This window comes from Plectropomus leopardus, chromosome 19 (genome assembly GCF_008729295.1).
Source record: "Plectropomus leopardus isolate mb chromosome 19, YSFRI_Pleo_2.0, whole genome shotgun sequence".
NCBI classification, from domain to species: Eukaryota; Metazoa; Chordata; class Actinopteri; order Perciformes; family Serranidae; genus Plectropomus; species Plectropomus leopardus.
This window is the reverse complement of record NC_056481.1, coordinates 8206455-8231129: the sequence shown is the minus strand read 5'-3', so window position 1 is coordinate 8231129 and position 24675 is coordinate 8206455. Positions and strand designations below refer to the sequence as shown.

The following is a 24675-nucleotide window of genomic DNA, read 5'->3' as shown; positions in this document are numbered from 1 at the left end:
AAAACCTGGAGCAACATCACTTTTCTTTTTCCTGCTTTCAATGACTTTCACAAGTATTTAAACCTTTGAATCCTGTGCAAATTGGTGCAATTTTTTTCAAAATCATGGAGGGAAAAGGCACTGAGCAACCCTTTTTGAAATGCTCAGCAAACTTCAGGGAATTAGTAGATTTAGAAAACTGTAAAAAAAAATAAATAAATAAATAAAATCTTCATTGATTGCTCATCACCCTAATATCTTTTTTTGGATTGTAATCAAGCCAGATTGCTCTGATTTCAAAGGATTAAATTATATAAAGATTGGATTTAAAGTGGAGATATTTTCCCCCCGCCACTCAAACATTAAATGTAAAATCTGTTCCCAGACGAGGGAGATCATAAACTGTAGAGGTGCAACATGTTTGGATGACAAATCCTACAGTGCCTCCATGTGGTGAAAGTGGTGAAACATTATCTTGACACCTAAACTGTCACTATTAAAGACTATTTGATCTCAACACCCTGAGAGACCAATTAAGCTATTAGACTCTTCAGTAAATGCCTGAAAGAGAGGAAAAGGGTAAAAAGCTAAATATAGGAGGAGATACCGGGGCTCGCTGCCGGAGCCGGTGACACAGGCAGAAACAGAGTGACAGCTGAGGTGACTCATGTCTATTTTTATTCAGCCGCATGTCTCCGTGGAAAACAGCTAAACAGACATGTTATACATCTCTTGTTTCGTATCAACAGATCGGAAATCAAGGCTACTGTTAAAAGACTTCCCTTCTTCACGGCAGCTGTGCTCTTTGCCCTAAACTACAGAAAACAAAGCACACACTGCTGCAGAGTGCAACTAAAAAAAGACTAAATCATCAAACAGAAATCCTTAGAATATATATATATCACAGAGGAGGAATTACAGTGCTAATAGCAACTTCAAATATTTTAGTAAAGCAACTTTTCTGATATGATCATGCTTGATGGCAACAGGTACTGTAGGATGTTTACAGATTGTGAAGGCAAATCTGCACCTTCTACACTTCTACACAGACACTTGACCTCATTCAAAAATGATGCATACACACAAATCTGTGCTTACACTGTGTGTACGAACTCTTTACACTTAAATCCAGAATTCATCAATATTTTCTCGCCTGAATTTGTTTGAATAATGTGGACAAATTTCAGACCAAGCCTATACACAAATGATGGTGGCCTGGCTGTCTTGAAAAATATCAACACAGCTTTTTATTAAATGCATAGCATATTAAAACAATATTCATTTGAAATGGCTTTATAAACACCATTTAAAACTATTGTGCTGAGTGTATTCAATAAACAGTGTGTAAAATTGAGGGGCATTTAGGGACATCTAGTGGTGAGGTTTGTAGATTGCAACCAGCTGAAACTTCAACTTTTCAGAGTTCCTTTAGTGTTCTTTGCTCAGGAGGTCTTTTACCATGAGCCGAGGTCTCTTCCTCTACAAAACAAATAGACTGTATAGTTAAAAATGGTAAAAACACTGAAAAAAACAGTTTTGCAATTCAAATCAGTGTTTCTCCGATGCTGTTTGGCACATAGTGGTAGTATGCCGACTGCAAATAACAAGCATGCGCCTGTTGATATAGAATTATTCTGATTTACTAACATATGCACGGTAGTAAGATCATGTCAAGAATCCAACAGTTATTTTGTGGACATACTCATTTTGTGCACAAAGTAAGGACGTTTCTACCCACATAGTCGTTAATAAAGCCCAATGATTGTGTTATGTCACTGTATCAGAGCCTCCTGTGCTTCCATTTTCATCTTTTTCTCATCCTCAACTTCATCTTTCTCACTCTTTAACACTCTTGTCTTTCCACATCCTCTATTCTCTTTTTTTGTTTTTAAACTTAATTCATCATTCAATTCAATATTTACACAACTTTGTTTCCCCAAGCATCTCTTTCTGTCTTTTCAATCTGCCGTTGATCCCCATTTTTTAAAAAAGAAACTTTTCTCATGTTTCCACAATAGATTTACTTTGCTAAACAGTGTTCCCTCCAACTCCAACTAAAAAATGAATGAGTCAACAAAATAAAATGTAAGTGAGAAAATGTGCCACAAACTCGTGATAAAACGTGGCTGGTAAAACCTCAAGCTGTGAATCTGAAAAACAATATGACGATACTAAAAACACATTTAAAAAATGTTGCTCTATGTCCCCGTAGAGCACTGGTTTATTATGTCCAGGCAGGAGTGTGCTCAGTGCGTCGTGGATCCAGGACGCCAGACACAAGGCTGCAGACCCAGGTTGGAGGTGCTGAACCTTGGCCTTGGGACCCTGCTCAGTTGAGTGGTGCTGGATGCCGGCTGAGGGGCACCAGTGTGGCCGATGGGACTTAGATCTGGGGCGCTCTTAAACTGCCTGTTGGTGTTGGAGGGTGGAGGGTGGGAGTAAGTGGGAGACTGGACTTGATTTGGAGCAGCAGAGAAGGTGGGGAGCTGAGGGAGTGGAGCAGTAGGAGCAGGGGGAGGTGGGGAAGTCAGAGGGGAGGTGGCCCACTGAGGTTGGTATGGTTGAGGCTGATATGGCTGGTAGGGGGCGGGGGCACCTGTAGGTGGAGGAGATGTGACATCAGAGCGCCACAGTGGTTCTCCGAGTGTCGTAGCAGATCGTGGCACAATCACTTTGAGTGCGGGCCCTGTGGATGTCGGCGGCGGCGTGGAGAAGCGCTTCACCTCATACACTCGTGCTGTCTTCTGGGGACCACTTGTCATTCCTCCCTGCTGCTGATAGGTTGAAGTGTGCTGGGGAACCCCGCCCCCGTAGCTGAACAGAGATGAGTTGAGTTGGTATGGCTGGTGGCTCATGACGTCTACAGACTTGAGGCCGGCTTTCTGACCTTTAGGCCCAGACTTTGTCTTTGACACCTCAGGCTTCTTCTGAGCCTTCAGAGGGCAGGAGGGAGACAGAAGGGGGTTGTAGCTGATGGGCGGAGGAGCACGGATGTTTGACGAGTACTTCCAGGTGGCAGGAAGAGAAGGCGTGGGCGAGGGCTCTCTCGTCTGGGCTGGAGAGTAAGGTGCTGCGGCGACAGAGGGAGATCTCTCCACAACGTACCGATCCATTCGATTCTGCCTGCGAGCAAACAGCTCACCTCCTTTCCCCGCCAGCTGTGGTACCTGAGGGGTTTGGGGTTTGGGAGCGACAGGAGGTGGCCTGGGTCTCCGCTGAGCTTGCATAAAGTTGCACGCCTCCGCCCCTAACCTCAGCCAGTCCTCCTCAGGCCCTGACTCATGCCCAGTCTCCGCATTGGGCGCAGCTCCGGGTTCGGCACCTGTAGCTCTCCCAAAGTGGTCGTCCATGTTCTGGACCATTGACAGCAGGTCCGGGTTTGGAGAAACATCTTTATTCTGAACTGAACAGAACATCGGCTTCTTGTTGCTACGACGACGGGCGTCGTGCAGGATGCCGGTGCGAGCAGCAGGGACAGAGATACGCTCCTCACGTGTTGCCAGAGAATCAGGAGCTTGCAGAGGTGTTGCCATGGAAGCATTGGAGCCAGGGGTCACGGCACCTGTCATGTTGATATAGGGTTGGACAGGTGGGGATGGAGGAGGTTGGGTGGGAGGAGGAGGAGGAGGAGCGGGCTGAGCATGGATGGAAGCTTTAGTCAGATCAGGGGGATGTGGTGGTGAGATGGGAGAAGCAGGAATACAGGTGGATGGAGGTGGATAAGCTAGAGAGGGAGGAGAGGGAAATTGCTGCGGAGCTGGAGGGGAAAATACGGCAGAAGGGGAAGCATACACTGCGGGTTGAGGGGAAAATGTTTGCACATTTGTGGCAGTCTGGGAAAGAGGCGCAGAAGAGAGAGAGGAGGGAGGCGAGTTTACAGATGGAGTGTTGCTGTAGTTATTCCTTGGAGGGATGTACAGAGAGGTGCTAGACACCGCTTTCCTTGCATCTGGCCCTGATGGATGGCGAGTAGGTTGGATAGTCACCATGGAGACAGCTGCCACAGGTCTGGGTTGGGGAGGGCGAAACATTACAGAGGTTACGGTTGCACGAGGAGGGGCAGGGCCTGGCGTGAAGGGGCGAGCAGTGCGGTTCAGAACGCCTGGATTCAGGTGATGATCTGAGTCTGCGATTTGGCCTGGACTAGGGTCAGGGTTAGGGGTAGGGTTAGGGTTAGCGATGCCTTGTTGCCCATTTTGACTTGAAAGCGGTGTCTGAGACGGCGGGCTCAGAACAACACTAGCCCGACTCACAGCTACTGAACCCCCGTTGGTCAGAGCCACAGCTGGAGGACACATGTGTGCAGGCTGATTACTGATTGGCTGCTTTGTGACGCTGCTCTCCAGCCTTGAGCCCTGATAGGCCGAGTTCTCTGGCCTTGAGACCTCCAATCCGGGGATTTGATTGGCAAAAAGTCCTGGTGACTGAAAGGCTGAGATGTCCAACCCCAAGTTGTGATTAGTTGTCGGCGTTGTTGGTGTTGTTGGTGTGGTTGACGGGCAGGCGGAGCTTCTCCTGTCCAGCAGGTCTAGATAACCAGTATCCCAAGTGGGGTCAAACGATGCTGAAAATCCCTCTTCGTCAACTTCTGATCCGCTCAAAATGGAGCTCCCTCCTTCCTCCTCTGTCTCCCCTCCTGTGTCTCCTTCTGTTTCCCCTCCTCTGTCTCCCTCAGCTTTGCCGAAGCAGGTCAAGGTGTACTTCTTGGCCCTCTGCCGGCGTTTCTTGAACATAAGCACCCCCTTCGAGTTGGGGTTGGGAGCATCAGTCAGCAATGAGGCGATAGAGCGGCATTTAGTGCGAGCTTCCTTCACCTGTTTCTCCACCACGCTCTCCCCACGCTGCAACTCTGCAAGACAGGAAGAGGAAAGAGAGAACAAAATAATGAGCTGAAAGAGATTGAAACAAAGGCAGTAAAGGGGTTTTTTAACAAATAAGGGAAATGACAGTGTGATAGCCCTCACTGACTGATTTATAGTATTATTATCACAGTGAGGAGCTGCGATGAGGATTACCAGTGACAGACAGGAGTGTGTGTTGTAGATTTAGAACAAAGAATTCCTGCTGCACTCCAGAGTTGAGTCACACACTCCGGGAAGGTGAGATCAGACTGTCTCCTGCACAAATGCTTGTTTGTGTGTGTGTGTGTGTGTGTGTCTGCTTAGTCCAAGGCTATTTGAATCTTTCCAGTATCTTGGCTCAACTCTCTCCAATATCCTCACTACATAACTATAGTGTGATGCAGTCTCTGTGCACACACATCTACTTTCATTTAGTCAAGCTCATCGAAACATAACAAACACACAATCTAGATATCAAACTTGATATTTCAGTTGAAAAGTTTAGATATTGTTGTAGAGCAGACTTTACAAGGTTTAATGGACAGTTTTTAGCAACGGTGCAAACAATGTTTTTTGTTTACATTTGTCCTTTAAACCCAACAAGAGATGCAGTTTTTCCTCCCCTTTTTCTTTTTACCTCTGTCATTTCTTCTGTTTATTTTCTTCCTCTCACTTCACATTTCCTGTTCTATTGTCCTTTTGTTAGTTCAGTGTATTCATACCGAAAACCCATCCACACACACACACATACAAACATGCATACTATAACAATGAAATCCAAAGCCACCCCTGCATTACTTTCATTATAAAGCTTAAATATGTTGTATCCCTCCAAACAGATTGTATCTGTTAGTAAAGACAAAGAGATCACCAAAGTTGTAAGAATTTATCACAAAGGAAATATGAATGCCTGAGGAAAATTTATGACAGACCTCCTAATAGCTTTGGAGACTTTTCACTCAAAACCACACATATGGGCCTACTGGTAGCGCAAGATAAAAAGTCACCAAAGTCCTAAATATCTGCACCAGATTTCATTTCTAACCAGTTTGAACCAAAGTGGTGGACTCACCAACCAGCAGACCAACATTGTCCTCAGAGCTATACTGCCAGCATGGCTAAATATAACTATAAATAATTTGTAACTCACGTCATACCATTGTTTTTGCATTATGTATCCAACCCACAATACAACACTTAGTACACCGTGCAGTATACAATATATAGAACCATCAGCTTGTATGATCCCTCTTTACAGCATAAAACTGGCTAACTTACTCTCAAAAATCGGGATCATTAGTCAAGTTCATTACTGCACAACAATAACCTTGACGTTGATCGTCAACTCCCCAGTGTGTTGACATAGAAAATAAGAAATCCCTCTTAATTGAAAAGGAAAAACATTCAGTTCTAACGTGGATGAATCTGTGTGTAAATGTGTGCATAAAAAAGGGTTTTAAAGTCTCTTACCTGCGTACACGGTGTGTGGGACTGTGTGTCCACCTATGTCTGAACCTGAAGGAGATGTGAGGTCCCTCATCTCACAAATGTGAGTGTGTGTGTGTGTCCTTAAACTCCCTCAGACCCTCCCACACACACCCTCACAACGTCCAGGTCTGCTCTGAGTGGGGCACCGTTTAGTCTCTGTCTTCCAGCTCTTCTCTTGGGGGGCACAGCCCATGTAAAGACCTTTGTCTGTGTCCGGCAACCCAAAGCAACACATGATGTCAACCCACTATTCCTGTCTGTGTGACAGGCATCAAACACCTGTCCAGTCTGTTGCATATACACACACTGATACACAGAGCGACACAAGGTCGGGAAGACCCCTCACCAGAGGATATTTAGACAGCAGTGTCATTGAGTGTGTGTGTGTGTGTATATGTGTATTTGTGTGTGTGTGTATGAGTTCATAAAGCCAATTATAGTTTATAGAGAAAAGCTTGGTCATAACTCCTCACTGATTTTCCACACAAACACACAACTCTACAGCAGCAGAGCTAACAATCCCATATCCGAAGTCAAAGGCGATTTGTGTAAGTGTGTGTGTGTGTGTGTGTGTGTGTGTGTGTGTTTGTTTGTTTGTTTGTGTTTGTGTCTTTGCGTGTAACGTGAGAAAGAGCACGTCCCTGAACACCTCAGTCATCGTTCATCATTCTATAGTAAAGCCCTAACCTAAGTCATTCACCGGATGATGGATCCCTCATTACTGCAACACTCGATCCCATCGAGTCACGACTCCATCAGCAAATAGTTATTCAGTGTGATCAGCTGCGATCATCACTGCCTCGTTGAAATGATGACTTAACTAGACAAGGATGATGAAACTTCAGGAGTTAAAGGAATAGTTCATTTTGGGGAATACTCTTTTTTGCTTTCTTGTGAAGAGTTCGATGAGAAGATTTTAAAGGTGTTTTTTACCAAGTCACATGACTTGGACTTGATTCAGATTTGGTTGCAATTTTGATGACTTCAGACAAAAATGAAAAAGGACCTGCAACTTAACTTGCACTTTAACACCAATGACTTGTGACTTCACTTGGACTTGAGCCTTGTGACTTGAAAATACTTGATACCTTCACCCAAGCCCAAAGTGTTTGTAATTTAATGAATCGACTAATGTTAGTGCTATTAATTCCCAGCAAGTTGACACTTAGTTCCACTTTGATTGAACCAATTGGACATAATCCAGTCAAGCTGCAGAAGGAGAGAGCCACGAAGAACTACCGTTACATTACTGAGTGCCCGCTGGAAAAAAATTACGCTAAAGATAATTTAATTGGCGTACAAATACTATGTGGTGGTTAAAAAAAAAGGTAAAGTTAAACGTGCGGGTCAAAAATAACAGACGGAGCTGCAAAAACTTCCAAAAATTAGTTTTAACAAATAAATGCAAATTTTGAAAAACATGCATGATTTTAATACATTAATTATAATACTCCATTGTTAAAATGGCATTAAATTTAGTGAAGAACGCATTATGACTTCTTTAGGTCTCAAAACTCAAAGTATAGGACTTGAGACTTACTTGTGACTTGCAAAATAATGACTTGGTCCCAACCTCTGTAAGTTTGAATCAACTTTTGTGTCTCTCCCGGCACATAACTGCTGTTAAATTTTCATCTTTCACACTTCTGTTTTTGTACAGATTAAGTTAACGAGATATAACATGCTCATTAGTGAGCTGGTTCCACTCTATTATCCCCATTTCTTATCTCAGCAATCATTTAATTACTCAAAATGTATCATGTACATCTTTTTCCACTACTTTTCAGTTTAGTAATTTTTTTTCACCTCATTAAACGGCAGGATCTTTAAAAAAAAACAAAAAACAACCATAACATTCAACACTCAAAGGGGACGTGTTCAAAACGACTTTTCCATCTGACCGAAAGTCCAAAACACAAAGATACTTCATTGATAGTAATATAAAGCAGAGAAAAAAAGTAAATCCTCACATTGGCGAAGCTGTAACCAGCAAATGTTCACCTTTTCTCTTGGTTTGATGAACGACTTGATCCATTCTGTTGACTGACTAATCAGTGAATCTACCAGTCACTCCACCACTAGAAACAGAGACGTTTTCCTGGCGCAAAGCCTACTGCACCACACATTGCACACACACACTCACACACCACATAGTCAGCTGTGAGGCTTGTAAGTCAGAGCTGCGTTCAGTCTGTCGATCAGAAGCTTCAATGCCTATAAATACAGCGAGCGAGGCAAATGCTCCGAATACTGACAGAAGAGATGCACTGCTGTTTCAGGGGACAGAAGGGGGAGGAGGTGGAATACCTCTGCAGGTATCTGGTATATCTCACCCCATCACCACCAGTCTGTAGATGTAACTGGATGCTCCAGTTGTAGAACATCACCACTAGAGGGGGATCTAGTTATTGATAACCTAAAAACTACTGTACACAGCTGACGCCTACGGAGACATCAGGGGAATCTTTGGAATTTAAATTAAAAGGGGACAACACTGCGGCCAAGACTGAAATAGTGGCATTGCCGTGAGAAACTAGAGGTTCATTTTTTTTGGTTAACAGCTGGTGTATCATCCTCAAACTTGTATGAAGAAAAGTTTGAATACAACATCTAAGATCCACATTGTATTTGACATGGGTGGAAGTGATATACACATCCATTAAATGCTGTACAGGACTTTAATTAGCATTGTAACATCTACTATACATTTCTTTCTAAACAAATATGATGAAGAGGTTTAATTACCATAAACCAAAAGGATCATATAGCCTCTGATGTATCTAAAATGGTGTATTTTTCAAAATTTGGACAATTGCATGGGCTTTTTAACCTATTTCTGTCACCTCACTGGTATTACTTACTGTATCAGTTTCTTTGTTTGTTTGGTGTTTTTTATTGTTGTTTTTTGGCTTCACAAAAGAGAATAATCATGTTGGAAAGGATTTTAACATCATCTTTTAACTTTACTATAATATGTATACAAGAGTAAATGTCCTCACTTGTTTTCAGTTGGCTATGCACAGTCTTAGCAATCAGGTTATTGATTATGATCATAATTATTGATGTTTAAATTGCTACAGGTAACGCCTCACCTCTGACATAATCTGACAAAGAAAAAGAATCATGGATGACCGTTGTTAAATTAACTTGGCTTTACATTGAACACAAACACCAGTCTCCTTGGGTAAAGTCCTGTGTTTGTTTGTCTCAATCACCAGCCCATCTTGCCTGCTTACATGGATTTTGCAGTCCTTCCTTACTCCTGTAAGCACCTTTGTTCCATATTACAGCCCTCACAGCTACATTCTGGTGCATTACCTACCCAAAGATGTATGCATATACAGTGCATGATAACAATTTGGTATCAAATATATTCTAGTAATAACAGTGTGTGTATGTGTGAATTTGCCATTCTTATACTTTATGTGTATACGACTTAGACTTAGTATATTTTCCCCCTCATACAGCCCTTTTTAATCTCTGGATCACTTACTTGTAACAGTGTACTGCTGTGGTTTTATATAAAGATATACTTACTGGCTTGCCGTGCTTTGTCTTTGTAGGTGGTGGAGAGCTCGTCACTGACGGGGGTCTGCTGTGGTCCCACCATTGGCACCAGATGTTTTCCAGACCCCAACATCAGAGCCTCTTTTGCTCGCTCAGGAGACACTAGCGGTGGACAGGCCAGCCCGATGCAGCCCCCCGCCTCCTGGAAGCCGCTGTCTCCTTCTCCCTCCGCTTCCATCAACCCCTGATCAGGCGTCGGGGTGAGTGTGTGAGGGGTCAGAGTGTGTGGGGTGTGTGTTGGGGTGGTCCACTCGGTCTGGGGTGGCTGGTAGATGAGCTCTCTGCGAGGGACGCCAACAAGACTCTGACCATCCCACTGCCCCGGTATGGAAACCCCTAAATCTGTGGCGCTCTCATAGCTGAGAGGTAATAGAAAACATGATAGAGATTATAACACTGTGTCCGTCCGTCCGTACTGTTCTTATGAGCGCGATACCTCAAGAATGCATTGAATTGATTTCTTCAAATTTAGTACAAAAGTCCATCTGGATTCAAGGAAGAACTCATTAGATTTTGGTGGTCATAGGTCAAAGGTTAAGGTCGCTGTAACTTTGCCTGTCTAATTCTTGTGAACACAATATCTCAAGAAAACCTGAAGGAAATTTCTTCAAATTTAGCACAATCGTCTGCATGGACTCAAGGGTGAACTGATTAGATGTTGGTGTTCATCGGTCAAAGGTCAAGGTCACCTTGACCCCTGTGCAGATTTTGTAAATCTTCTGCATGTGAAGTATTCATGGATGTAAACTGTAGGTGCAACTTGACTGGTGCACGGAGGTGTACAACAGCAAGGCAGTAACTGTAGTTTGGACACATTGCAAACAGGAAGTCTTTATTTCTTACCCGCTCATCTCAGAGGTCTCCTCCTCTTCTTGGTTGTCATAGCGTGCAGGTGAGCGTGCGTGAGGAGGTGTGCGGCGTTGGCGACGGTGCGTGACTGACTGCGTGTCTGCATCACTGTCTGTCTCTCCATAGTAGGCCTCGCTGTCTGGGGGGGAAGTGATGCCCCTGGGTGCCCCGGTGGGGGAGAGGATGGAGGAACAGTGGGAGGGCAAGGGGCCCGTGGGGGGAGACTGGACCCTCGTGGAGGAGCGGGGCGATGCGGAGTAAGATGAGGAGTGGAACCCGGGAGGGGCCCTGGAATCACACGAATGACGAGTTGTGAAAATGTAAAACATGCATTAATTTGTTTAAAATAGCTTCATGTAGCAGAGACTGTGATGGATGTGAGTCCATGCTCTGACCTTTTAACCCTCAGGTGGAGTGTAGCGCTCTCTGTGTCTATGAGGTTCATGGCCTGAGCATGACTGAGCTCTGCACACATGTGGTCGCCAATGGCAACCAGCTCGTCATGCTCCTTCAGTCCTGCTCTGCACGCTTTGCTGCGCCTGCGCACCTACAGAGAGGAAAGGGTTAATAACACATTAATACAAAGGCAACCCTTTGAAAACTTAGCAAACTGGTTTGATTTATATTTCAAAAACATGTGAAGAAGGCAATGATCAAAGAAAGAATAAATGACCCCAAAAGTAGCAAGAAATTAGTAAAAAGTACAAGTGAATTACATGAAAATTTGTTTAAAAAAAACAACACACACACACACACACACACACAGATGACCTGGAAAGGGTACTTAAAAATAAGTTTATTAACGTAAGTTTAAAGGTGTAATTATCATAATAATAAATACAGTTTTCCCTAGACATCTTTTAAAAAATACATTTCTTAATCCACTTTCTTTTCTTGACATTTGTGAGACATTTATTTGCATGTTGCTCCTTTTTCTCACCAATTTGCCCATGGTTCAGAGGTTTTAATACTCATGAAAGGTGATGTCAGTCCAGGTTTCAAAGGGCTAAACCACCTCACCTTCAAACAGTTTTTAAACTTTTTAGACCTGCGATTACCCACCTTTTTGTCTTATGACCCTTTATAACAAAACAATACATGTGACACATTATCACCAGTTATAAGTCTATAAGTTATATCCAGGAGATGGATTTCACATGAAATAGAAAGTAAAAATGTATGGAACTTAGAAAGCAATACATATGTTTTTTACAGCATAAATGTTTCGAATTATAATTTTCCCCCTTTTTTTACTCATCTTGCAACCCCTTGGGGCAGTGTCATAAGTTTACGGGCCCCGGTGATCACTAGTTACTCGTTACTTGGTCAGATAGAGACTTCACAACACAACATCAAAATATGCATTACCCAGAAATCATAATTACATATATATGTATAAGACAAAATACCAAAAACATAACAAATTATTCTTTCCATTGAATGTTATGTAGAGTAAGCGTATCACCCCACAGTACCCAGCATTTGCACTGCCTGCACTGTCTATATTTACGCCTTGAGGGCTTCAAACCCACATTAGGAGCCAGTTTTTATTTTTTTCTAAGTGTCACAAAAATAGTCTGTAACAGCTTTTTCTGATTCTCTGAGCTGACTGCTTTCTATCCCAAAGTGTCTCAATATGATAAATGGATACTTTATATGAAATCTCAGCAGACTGGTTTGCCTTCCTTTAAAAACTGTAGAAAAGGCAATGAACAACTTGGCAAGAGATTTTTACGAAAATTGCAAGAAAATAATAAATTAAAATAATAAAAAAAAAATTTTTACTTTAAAAAAACATATTGTCTCCCCGTCTTGTACTTTTCACAGTTTTTCTTTGCTAATTTTTGACTCATTTCTTCTTAAGCTGCGCATTACTTTTTTCGCATGTTCTTCGTATATATTATCTAAAAATGTATCTCAAATATAATGGAACTAGATGGCTTGCGGTGCTCATAGTACCAAAAAACTAATTTGAAAATTTCAGCAGTAATGGCTCTTTACAGAAATCACAACACTCAAGACAATCCACATACCTTGTTTTGAGCTGCCTCATGGGAACTACTTTCTTTCTACCACACTACACTAGTAAACCGTATTACTGTGCAAAATGAATCGTGTATCTACTGCTAGCTCACAGCACCACTGCGCTAGTTAATGTTACAGCTCAGCCAAAGAGGACGGCATTAATTGCATACTTTCACAAGTATGAGCCTCTGGTCCATGAGTAGATGCACACTATCTCCTGCATGGTGATCAGGTTGGCGGCTGTAGTTCGGAGGAAGGAAAATAGTGCCTACATGAAACTGCCTACAACAAGGATTATCATAAGTAACCAGGTCATGATTTCTGAAAAGTAACATTTGTTCGTTCCATCACCAGCATTTGTCAATTCACAAAAAAAGTTGATAAACACCACCACAGGTAAGAGGAAAAATCTGTATTTTTGATTTTAGGGGTGAATTGTCCCTGTAAACTGTCTCACTATCAATGTTATGGGCATTCATCGGTGCACTTCCTGTAAAAGTCTCACAGATTTAACGGTATTGGTCGGTGAGATTAGCCTTTGGTGAAATGACCTAAAGCTGATTGAAAGCTGTTCAGCAACAGGCGGCTCTCCTCTGCTGCCATCCTTGTCCCTGTATCAGAATAACTCGTGAAGTCATGCAGCTGTTCCTGGAAGGTCGCTAAGAGATGATGTCATAGGATCGTTCAGGAAGTATGTCTGTGACAGGGGGGCGGATGAGGCGATTATTCTTGTCCCCTAGATTGCCGTTTCATCTAAAAGAGGAAGATAAGGCCCTCTGTCCTAATACACACACCTTATCACAGTGAAAAATGTTGAGAGGAGGAAAAGTTTGTTCTCGCACCTACTCGGACTCTCAAGAGGACTCAGTGTTTGTCTTTATCAGTGCCTCTTGACCCAGTTGTCCCACACATGCAAGGACAAGCTGTCTTTCTGTCCCAGTCACACAAATGTACACACACGTACACATACACAACATCATGAAAGAGCGGGTTTGAACAGCTGCATCACGAGTCTGGACCGGGGGGGGTGCCTGTCGTTAACCATATGTTCCCCAAATACCCAAAATAAAACCTCGTAGGGAAACTGACCACATTCCTAGACAGACCAAGGAACAAAAAAGTACTCTGCAATAAACTAAATACTAGCAATAAACAAAAAATTTCCTTTTTTTCGATGTACTAACAGTTTTTTAAATCATTGTATATCATTATTGGTACTGAAGACACACCAAAATACAATTTAGTGTACTTGACTGCACCATTTTGAGACATCATGTACTTATATATACTTAAGTACATCTTCCATTACTTATGCTGTACTTTAAAAAAATGTACTTTTGTCTACGTTAAGTATATTTTTTCTGTTTTTCTACTTCAGGTATATTTCAATACATTTTTAGATAACTGTTGATTCCCTTATTATATTTAAAGAAAATATTTAAAATGACAGTAAAATGTGTTAAAAACACATCTTAAGTACAATTTATTTTATTTTGTCATTTTTCTACTTTTAGTATATTTCGATACACATTTTAGGTACAATTCAAGTGTACTGAAATCGTAATTTAAAAAAAGGGACGGCCGCGACCTCAGCGGCTAGAGCGCCTGTTCCATGTAGGCTGAGCACTAATAAAGGCAAAAAATGCTGATCTTTTAAGCAGATTATAATGAAAAAATACATTTAGAAAAAAAAAAGTTGGATTACCACACATTTTTATAAAAAAAATAAAAAAAAAAAAAAAAAAACAACCTAAGTATAAGTCTCAAAATAGTACAGTCAAGTACATTTCATTGTATTTAAGTATGTCTTTAGTAGCACAATAATATATAGTTAGAGGCCTATATTAAGTACATTATCAGTACATTCCAAAAAAGGCACACTATTAGTATATTAATGATGTTCTCTTAGAGTATACTAAGTGTACTTAAATTAAGCATACTTTAGTACACTTTTTTTAAACTTGGGGACAAAGGAAGACAGGCACTACAGTGACGGGAAACAAAGTAAAACAAAACAAAAAAAAAATTCCAAAATGAAAAACTTGACAATACATGAGCGTGTATGTGTTTGTGTGTATGTATCTGTGTGAACAAAAGGCCTTTTTCCATGCTCTGCTTCCAGGTCCTCTTAAAAGAGCTATTCTGATCCTCCAGTTTGTGCTCGATTCCCAACTGGGCTTATCTGAGGTATGCACGCACACACACACACACACACACACACACACACACACACATACACACTAACAAGAGGAAGCACACACTGATCAAACTCTCGTCAAAGGTGACCTTATCTGCTTGAAAATCCTGGATAAAGAGAGGTCTTTGGTGCCAGAGACACTCCTTTTTGAATCACAGGTTATGGCAGCTTATGAGTGACCCGCCAACTTTTCTCGTCAGTGTGAGCGAGGTCGCATTCCTCCCCCTCCAGAATAGATTTTCTTATTAGAGACAACATACTGGACTGTCAACAAACATAAACTCAGATGCAAAAAGCTTTTGAAGAAACCAAACTAAAAAGCAAAAAAATACGGTGGTTTACGGTCAGATTACTTTGTCAAACAAAAATGTAACGATGACAAATCTGAAAGTTCATTGTCGACTTTGCAGGGCTGCAACTAATGATAACTGAGATTGTCAATCACTTTCTTGATAATCAAATAGTTGTTTGGTGTATAAAATGTCAGAAAATTGTGAAAAATGTAGACAACGTCCTCAAATGTCTAGTTTTGGCCCACAACTAAAAAACCCACACCAGTACCAATACTGGTACCCTTAAATGTCCAATAAGTAGGATTTAGGGGCATCTTTTGTCAAAAATGGAGTCAAATATTCATAACGATATTGTCTTCAGTGTCACCTGAAACTATGAATCTTTGTGTTTTCGTTATCTTAGAATTAGCTGTTTACATTTACATACAGAGCAGATTCTCTTAAAGCTCATTTATACTCCTTTTACGTACGAAAAATAGATGCATACATTTCAAAAGTACTTCCATGTGTCATTTATGTTGGCATAGATGCAGCCAGTAGAGGGCGGAGTCGAAGGTTTTACACAAACGACATCAAACAAGGCGACATGGAGGAAGTCATAATAATGGAGTCCACCATGTTGTTTTTACAGTAGCTTTCAATGGACAACTCAAACACTAGCTCTAGGTAAAACCATTCGCATTTTCTGATTTTCTCGCTTGGCACTTAGGACACGTGTCCGTTGGTTGGGATGTGCAGCAGCTCCACTAGATGCCAGTAAATTCTACACACTAGATCTTAAAAGTGATACTGATACCAATAAAGTACTTGATTTTGGACCCATAATATGAATGGAATGGCATGATTTTGGTGGTATGTTGGCACGCTGAACTTCCGATGCTGTCGAATACATCGCACTCCACATCAGCGTGTATTGGTTGTAGCGACATAAAGTTTGCTGATTCGTCAGGGAGTTGGCATCGTAACCCAGGCAAATACATGTATTGTTCGGCAAGAGACATTACAATACCACTTGGTACCGGGTTATTTAGGTTTATACCTTTAAAGTAACTTGAAGATTTAAAAATAGTCACATTTGAGACGCTGTTAGGTAATCGATTAATCACTGCAAAACGATTTTTACATTTGTGTAATTGTGCACATACAGAGTAGTAATATCGAAACATATGCACTGTACAGTAATGTTTTTAAAATCAACCCCTACTAGTCTCATACTGCACTATCATGATCAGGTTGCAGTAATTAAATTCAAATTAATATCAACCCTCAACCGTGTTCACACTGTTTTCTAACCCACAACCCCAACTGAATCACACAACAGGAAATTTAAATTGGCTGCGGCCAGATGAGCATTAGAAAATTGTAGTTTTAATGGGAAGATAAGTTGTGGTCAAAACTCTGTTTATGCAGTATTTGTTTTTTCATACCTTCACACCTTCCTGACAATTTACGGGGATATGCAGTATATTATGGTATTTGAGTTTTAGAAAAAAATTAAAGATAGGAGTTATTGTCATCATCTAACCTTCAATACTGGAGGTCTAATATCCAATGAGCCTACTTAGACAAGTCTTGCTTGGTTTAAATACGGACCATAGAATAATGAATACATCGAAAAAACGCACCCTTCTTGCTGGACCTTGTTGCCGCAGATACGGATACGGACACATCAGTGGGCTGCACAGAGTTGATGTGTTGAATAAGATCATGTGGCCAATAAACTGCTTTTGTAATAAGACAAAAGCAGGCTTAAAGGTAAATGTGGAAATAATCCACAAAAGGATTTTTTTCCCTTTTTTTCACTAGTCCTGTAACGTTATCCCGACCACTTGCAGTCGCCATCTTTCTCAGGCTCAACTGTCCGTTCTATCATCCTCTGGTGGTGCATGCTGTGCACTGCATTGCCTCAATAAAGCATCTTGGTATCAGTTTAACAAATAGAGGAGCATCTGTAATTTTGACAATATTGAAAAACCATACCTTTCAGATTTCCAAATACTACTGTAATACTCAGAAAAGTGGCATTTTTTCCTGAGTAACAATTACTTAGGTACAGGGGATTAATGTGAGAAGACATCCTGATTATAAGCATTTCTATATTACTTCACAAATCAAACAAATCCCTCTCAAATTCAGTGATGCTCTCCAACGTAAGGTAATTCCTGCCTTTAAAAATCCAGATGCGAAACTACTAGTAAAACTACTTTCACAAACTTACACTGATACAGGTATTTTTTATTTTGTTTTTATAAACTCATAACAATAACTATAATTAGGCCTGGGTGGTGTGGAGAAAATATAATATTGCCATATTTATGACCAAATACCTCAATGTTGATGCTGTTACTATATTTTAGGGTTGAGTATTGATAGTTTCACAAAATATGTACACAATGAGAATTTTGATAAATAATAATCAATAGTGTGGATATGATGACTAAGTAGGTAAAGGGAAATAACAGAACATGTAGAGAAATCATCACTTTACTGTAATACAGCCTTTAAAACCAGGAAAAGACAACGCTTGCAATATTATAGTATCCAAAATCCAAGACGATATCTAGTGTCATACCACAATACCAACATAGCACGGATATATTGCCCAGCTCTACCTACAAGCACCTGAAGATTTAAGCTCATAGCGACACCGATGCAATGAGCTGCAGATTCATTTATTCAGATTTTATGCCTCCTATAAAGTTTTTATAACTAAAGCTTAAAATACAAACATACATAGCAAACCACAAGACTGACCATCAAGGCCCCAGACTGCAATTAACAGCTGCAGTCTGTATTAAACCCAACTACTCATGTTACCACCTTGGCAGTAAGTCTTTTCTGCAACATACTGTACACACACACACACACACACACACACATACATAGGTTCCACTGTACCTTGGCCACCTGTAGAGGTTTTTGCTGTTCTGCTCCTCCCTGCAGTCTGAAGCCCCATGGGGAACCTCCTGAGAGGGAGACCACAATCTCCTCCGCTACCATCCCTGCTCCCAGCTCACAGCCTGCTGTGTGTGTGTGACTGTGTGTACTGTAAGTTGCTCTCTCCGTCTTTAGCTCCTCACACTCTGCAAGTGGCTTCTGCCTCACGCTCCTCTCTGTGACCATGACGAGTTACTCCACCCATGAGGAGACAGGGGGTGGCTGGCTTTCATCTGCTCACACTGGAATGCTGTGTCGGAGGGTGAGAAGGGGCAGGAGCGTGTGTGTGTGTGGGTGTGTGTGTGTGTGTGTGTGCGTGCGTGCGTGCGTGCGTGCGTGCGTGCGTGCATGTGTGTGTGTGCATCCTCTCTTGTATTCAACACTTGCCATGTCACTCTAAAGCACTCTGCACAGGACAGGATGCTTGCTGATATACGGTCCCGAAATAACTTCCACCACCACTCCCTCTTTGACCCCAGCTCAGCCGGTCCGTCCAGCAGCCGCGGCTCACAGATTTGTCTCCATCTCCGCCACAGTACCCCAGCCTTAGAGCAGACGGGGTGGGAGGGAAATATTTTAGGAATTTCAGTTGGTTGAAATTGGCTTGATTTCTTTCAAAGACATATGAGAAGAAGGCCATGATCAACAACAGAAGAATTGACCCAAAAAAATAGCAAGAAATTAGTAAAAAAGTACAGAAAAACAACCTTGAAATTCGTTAAAAAATAAATAAATAAATAAATAAAACTAAAATTTAAAAAGTTAAAAAATGATGTGGAGTAAGTGCTTAACATTTTTTAAAGAAATTTGTAACATAATTTTAAATATGTAATTATGATAATTGCAAATATAGTCTTTTCCTGTTTTTTTCCCTTGATATTTTTCCCTCGCTTTTTAAAAACAATTCTCTAAATCTAGTAATTTAACAAAGCTGCTCATTGCCCTTTCCCCCCCTTTTTTTTTTTAAAGAAATCAAACTAACGTGCTCGGGGTTCAGTTTTTAAGAAGGAAATATTTTACAAATGCCAGGTGGTTAATAACCCTTTGAAATGTGAAAAAATTGGCTTGATTTCTTTCGAAAACATGGAATAAGGCAATGAAGGACAAAAAAAAAAAAAAAAAAAACTTAACAAGACGTTAGTAAAAAAGTACAAGACAATAATCTGAAAATTAGTTATAACAAAAAAAAAGAAAAGAAAAGTTTAAAAAACACAAGAAACCTTGAATAAGTGCTTAAATTTTTTGAATAATGTTAACATTTAAAATAGGTGATTATGATAGTTGTAAATATAATGTTTACATATAAACCAATGTCCTTGGGGTTCAGAGGTTTCAATTCTTGTAAAATACTTTCATCTGAAAGCAGCACAAGGAAAGTGATATTGCTGCGGGTTTCAATTAACCGTATAAACAGTTCATCAGCAAGTTCATCCATGTAGAGGGAGTTTTTGCTCCAGTGATTTAACTAGAAATCATAATTTTTTATCCTTAAGCTCTCAAGAAACACAGTTTCCCCATAAAAAGCATAAGAAAATTAGTTAAGTAAATGAGAGGCAGGCTCTATGTTGGCGAGCCCTCCTGCAGTGTTGAGAGAGATGATGAATGCTGGCTCTCAGGCTGCTGTTTATTAATGTCGACACCTCTGGTCTCGCAAATTAAAGGCAAGGCGATTCCAAAATTTAGTTAGCCAAAACTTACTTGGCCCAACAGAAGCTTAAAACTGATCATTTAATGAAACTCCTACCACAATTGTGATAAATAGCCCTCTTGAATATTTCCAAATTGGACCTGATTGCAAAGGCCCAAATTTGACCCAAGCCCCATTTGCACCCCTAAAATTTAACCAAATTTGGCAGGCTTTTATTGGCTGGCTCACATTTGGGACACACAATTTGACCCAATTCAGATGGCCACCTCTTGTCACACTATAATTAATTGATATATGACTGGAACAATTACTGTTGCCATATTGGCTCTTAGCCTGAGGGAAACTTAAAGAGCCAAGACAACATGTATTTGTCTGTGGCTGTGGGCCCTCTGCACCAGTGTGGTACTGTACGCACCACACAAAGGTACGTTTACACATGTACCTACATGTTTTCAGGTCCAGTATAAGCAACTCATATATTTTTCTTGGCCTGAAAAACATGAACACCACTGCTTAATCACACATGAGACTATTAAAACTTGAAATGCATGATAACATCAGCATGTCATCGGTTTTGGCAAATAACAGCTGAAAAATCAAATTTCAGCATCTGACTGAAATTAATTTTTCTGCCGACAAGATGACACTTTATGCGACTTAGCTGAATTAGCTGAAATCTGTCAAATTTCCCCTGGTTTTGGCTATTGTCAGCACTGTGTCAGGCATCATACAAGCCTAAAAAAGAGAGATAAATGTTACAGTTTTGTTTAAAATTTGCATGTTATACATGTAACCTAAGTTAAAGTAGTTTTAATTTGAAAAGCGTTGTATTTTATGTCTGCATCTGACTCCAGTGGGCTGTCACAATAAAAGTAGGCATTATATATTAGTTCCACTAAAAGAGAGACTTGAAATCTTGAGACCAGAAATCTAGTTACCTCTTTTTTTTCTCTTTAATTTTTTTTTCTTTTCCTTGCTTTTGCTTTGTTTTTTCTTTTTTTGTTTGTAATTGTTCAATTTCCTTTCAGGGTTTTTTGTTTTGTTTTGTTTGCTCTGTTTTTTTACTTTGGTTTATATTTTCTTATTATTATTACAGTTTTGTCACACTGTTTTGTGCTCTTTCCTTAGACTGTGAACAGCAAGGTTGGAGGTATATACCGAGTTAGTGAGTGTTTTATGGGAAGTGATATTACCATTGACTGGGTACTTAGTAGTGTTGAAGATGGACACGAAAAGACCAAAAATATAAGTATGTGAACTTACTGTGAACATCTCTGTGTTACATGTTGTATGTGTTGTCTTTATGTTAAACAAATAAAAGTTTTTTTAAATATATGTAATCTTAACAATTCAATATAAATTAAAAATAGATTAAGATGAGTAGTTATATTTACTTACATTTCAAGGCAATTGGTGTCCTAGATTTAAAAAAAAAAAAAAAAGAAATATTAACATTACAGTGTACTTACTGTTCAGTTCAAAGATAATAGTTTTTTAAACTTATCAGGTCCTACTTATCCCAAAAAAAGAGAAGAAAGTAAAAATGCATACAAAAAAGCAGTTAGTTAGTTAGATCTTTATTTCGAACATGGCAAATAAAAAAATAATAAATAAATAAAGTAGAAGCAAGATAAAAACAGGATACCCATCAGACATATACAGCATAAATAAAAAATACATCCATAAAATACATAAGTATTTGAATCGGTAATTAGGTATCAAATCCAACCCCTTTTTTAAACTGTATATATACATGTATGTAATGTATACATACAAACATACACTCATATACACATGTACACTTACATATTCAGTGTACACACCTGACATGCAGTGAGCAGCCGGTGCGGTGCTCTCGGCACAGCGGCGGAGGTGAACGAGGGGAAGTGGCTCTGCGGTGTCCGGATGTGGACGTGGCAAAGCGCTGCAGCAGTTCCGCTGAATGTCCGCTTCTGCTACCGAGGAGGGATTAGTGAGAAACACCCCGGGACGACATCGGCTTCACAGTTTGTCGGCCACCGGGTTTCACAGTTCGCCCCCAGCAGAGGATAGCCTTACTATTCACAACACTTCGGAGGTAGGTTTCAATATGAAACCAGTGAAAGTGTCACATCTCTGCCCGGCTCGGCAGGGGATTTTGCTACGTTTGCTAATGCTAGCTGGTGCTAATGCTAGGTTAGCATCGCTCCGAGAAGTAGCTGCAGGTTAGCGAAGCTAGCAGGCTAACATTAGCTTCCCCCGGTTGTGGCGATTTGGTCACAGCTGATTCAACCGCCGCCGCTGTCATCACGAGTCAAGCTGCTAGCAAGCTATGTTAGCACTCTTGACTTTGAAAATTGTTGTATTAAAGATGTTGTCACCCCGCTGGTTGGACTCACAAGTTAGCCGTGTTGTGTTACAGGCTGTGTGTCTTCAGGTTTAGGTTGACATAAGCTAGCTAACGTGCTAATTGTAATGCGGCACTCGGGGTTGTTAGCACACTGCTACGCTCGCTAGCTCTCCTCGGCTTTGCCTTGCTGCTGTCACACTTCACCCCTATGAACTTCCAAGTCATATGTTGATTATTCTCAAATGTTACTTTTCTTTGTGGTAGTGTTTATTGTTTTTTTTGACGACTATTTACAACCCAGTACTGTAATTGTGCAACCCAGCCAGGAGAACGATGCCGAAGTTAGCTTTCGATTCGTAGCTTCCGATTCAGCAGATAAGGAGAAACTGGCATGTTTTAGTGCACTTCTTACTCTTGTGAAAGCATTTTAGACATTTTATGCAAAGCCTTAGCTGTCTGAAACTCACTTTCGGTATTACGAAGCCTTTATTTTAACTGTAACAATGCATAAAGGAAGATTTCACTGCTTTTTCCACACATTGACCACTTCAGACTAGATCTCTGTCAAAAAACACTCTATTCAGACAGGTCAGATTTGAACTAGATTATTTTAGAGAGTTTAAAGATTATTCATTTAATTATAGGTCATTCAAAGCAAAATTTCAGGTTTTGAAAAGTATTTTCTATTTGTGAAAATCCATTAAAGGGAGAGTTTACTAAGTTTTTCACATATAGACCATGTCGCACTAGGTCTTCGCTGAAATCTGCTGTACTTGGAAGAGTTAAATCAGGATTACATTATCCCAGAGAGGTTAAATATATTTAAAATACAGGTTCAGATTTGTGCAACTTTCATTCTGCTTAAGACAATGCAAAAAACAAAAATAAATAACATTTTTTTTCACATGCAGACCACAGTGGCCCAGGTCCAAATCAAAAACCACTATACTTAGACAGGTCAAACATGGACCAGATTATTAAGAGAGGTTTAATATTATTTAAAACACAGTTTCAGGTTCGTGAAATGACCCCTTCTATTTGTGTAAACACAATAAAAGGACAATTTCACTGCTTTTTTTCTCAAACATAGTCCACATCAGACCAGCTTTCAAAAAAAAAAAGAAGGAAATTTCACTGTGTGGTTTAAATTTTTGCAATTTTTTATAACAAAAAATATAGATCACAAAACTGAAACTCCATTTATAATTTGCAAATCTGAGGCTGTGCTTTAAATAATCTTTAGCCTTTCAGGGATAATCCAGTCCAGATTTGACTCATCCAGATCTATATTTCAAAAGCAGTGAAGTCCTCCTTTTTTTTTGCATTTTCTCAAATAGAATTAGCGTTTCACAAATCTGAAGCTGTGTTATTAATAATCTTTACCCTCTCCGGTATAATTTAGTCCAGATCTGACCCATTTTAGTATATTCAGGGGAGACCAGTGTGGGTCTACATGTGAAAAATGTCATAAAAGCTCCCTTTTTGCATTTTCACACATACAATGAAGGCCACACCCATGAAGGTTTCACTCGTGTAAAAGTGGGTTTCAGACAGCTTTACTTAAAAAGCCTAACATGCTTTCACCACAGTAGGAGGTTCAAAGAGCATCAATAATCGCAAATTATGTTTCCCTTAACTCTCCCTTTAACTGCTGAATCGGAAGCCAACTTCAACGTCGTGCACTCGGGTTGTTAGCACACTGCTACGCTCGTTAGCTTTCCTCGGCTTTGCTTTGGTGCTATCACACTTCACCCCTACGAAGCTTGACTCTCCTGCCATGTTAACCATTTACAAATGTCACATTTCTTTGTAATAGTTTCCATTGTTATTTTTGACGAAAACACCAACACAGTTCTGTAAATGTGAAGCCCAGTCAGGAGAGCAGATGTGGGTCACTCGGTAGGCCCAAATACTAAATAGCTGTAACGTTGCGGCTCCGGCGATTGTATTTCTCGTTGTGGCACCTGCACTGCTGAATTATTCAAAGGCCCCGCTCGTTTAGCCCGTGTTTGTCTGTTAGATGATACTCATCACGCTGTCATATAGGTAAGGCCGGTCTCCAGAAGCCAGGTGAACTTATGCACTTGTGTTAGCAAGGTTGATGTTGTCATGTGATATGCAGAAGTAACCATGCTCATAAAGTTGACTGCCCAACTGAGTTTCCCTCTGGGGTCTTCTGCTGACCTGTAAACAGGCCCCTGCATGTGTCCAGCAGGTATTTACACACCGTCTGCACTATATCAGACATTTAACCTCACTCTCTCATATCAAGAGTATCAGTTACGAGGCTTGTGGTTTGTGTCTTGTTTTGCTTGAGATCATTGAGATTGTTTTGCTTACGTTTTGGTCTAGATTAGGGCTGCACTGATTTCAACAGTACGATAACCATCTGACAAAATATTGCAGTTTCATGGTATTACAGAATTATTACTATTATTATTATTATTATTAGTAATAGTAGTATTAGTAGTAGTAGTGTTACAGTGATCTTTAAAGAAATGAAAACAGAAGGGTTTGTTTAG

General features: G+C 40.5%; 2 protein-coding genes across 3 annotated transcripts in view; one reads left to right on the top strand and one right to left on the bottom strand.

Annotated features, from left to right (window-relative positions):
- Nucleotides 1-635: 635 nt before the first annotated feature.
- Nucleotides 636-18388, bottom strand: LOC121959330 (synaptopodin 2-like protein). Its single transcript, XM_042508593.1, has 5 exons — nt 18138-18388; nt 11120-11271; nt 10719-11012; nt 9846-10234; nt 636-4828 (listed from the first exon to the last, which is right to left on the bottom strand). Exons 1-5 carry the CDS (start codon nt 18360-18362, stop codon nt 2226-2228), a joined length of 3663 nt encoding a protein of 1220 aa, XP_042364527.1. The 5' UTR covers nt 18363-18388; the 3' UTR covers nt 636-2225.
- A 3358-nt stretch (nt 18389-21746) lies between these two features.
- Nucleotides 21747-24675, top strand: part of sec24c (SEC24 homolog C, COPII coat complex component) — a 30411-nt gene continuing 27482 nt past the window's right edge. For both annotated transcript variants that reach the window (XM_042507300.1, XM_042507299.1), the window contains exon 1: nt 21747-21901. The gene's annotated coding sequence lies outside the window, so the exon portion shown is untranslated. The remainder of the gene's footprint in view (nt 21902-24675) is intronic.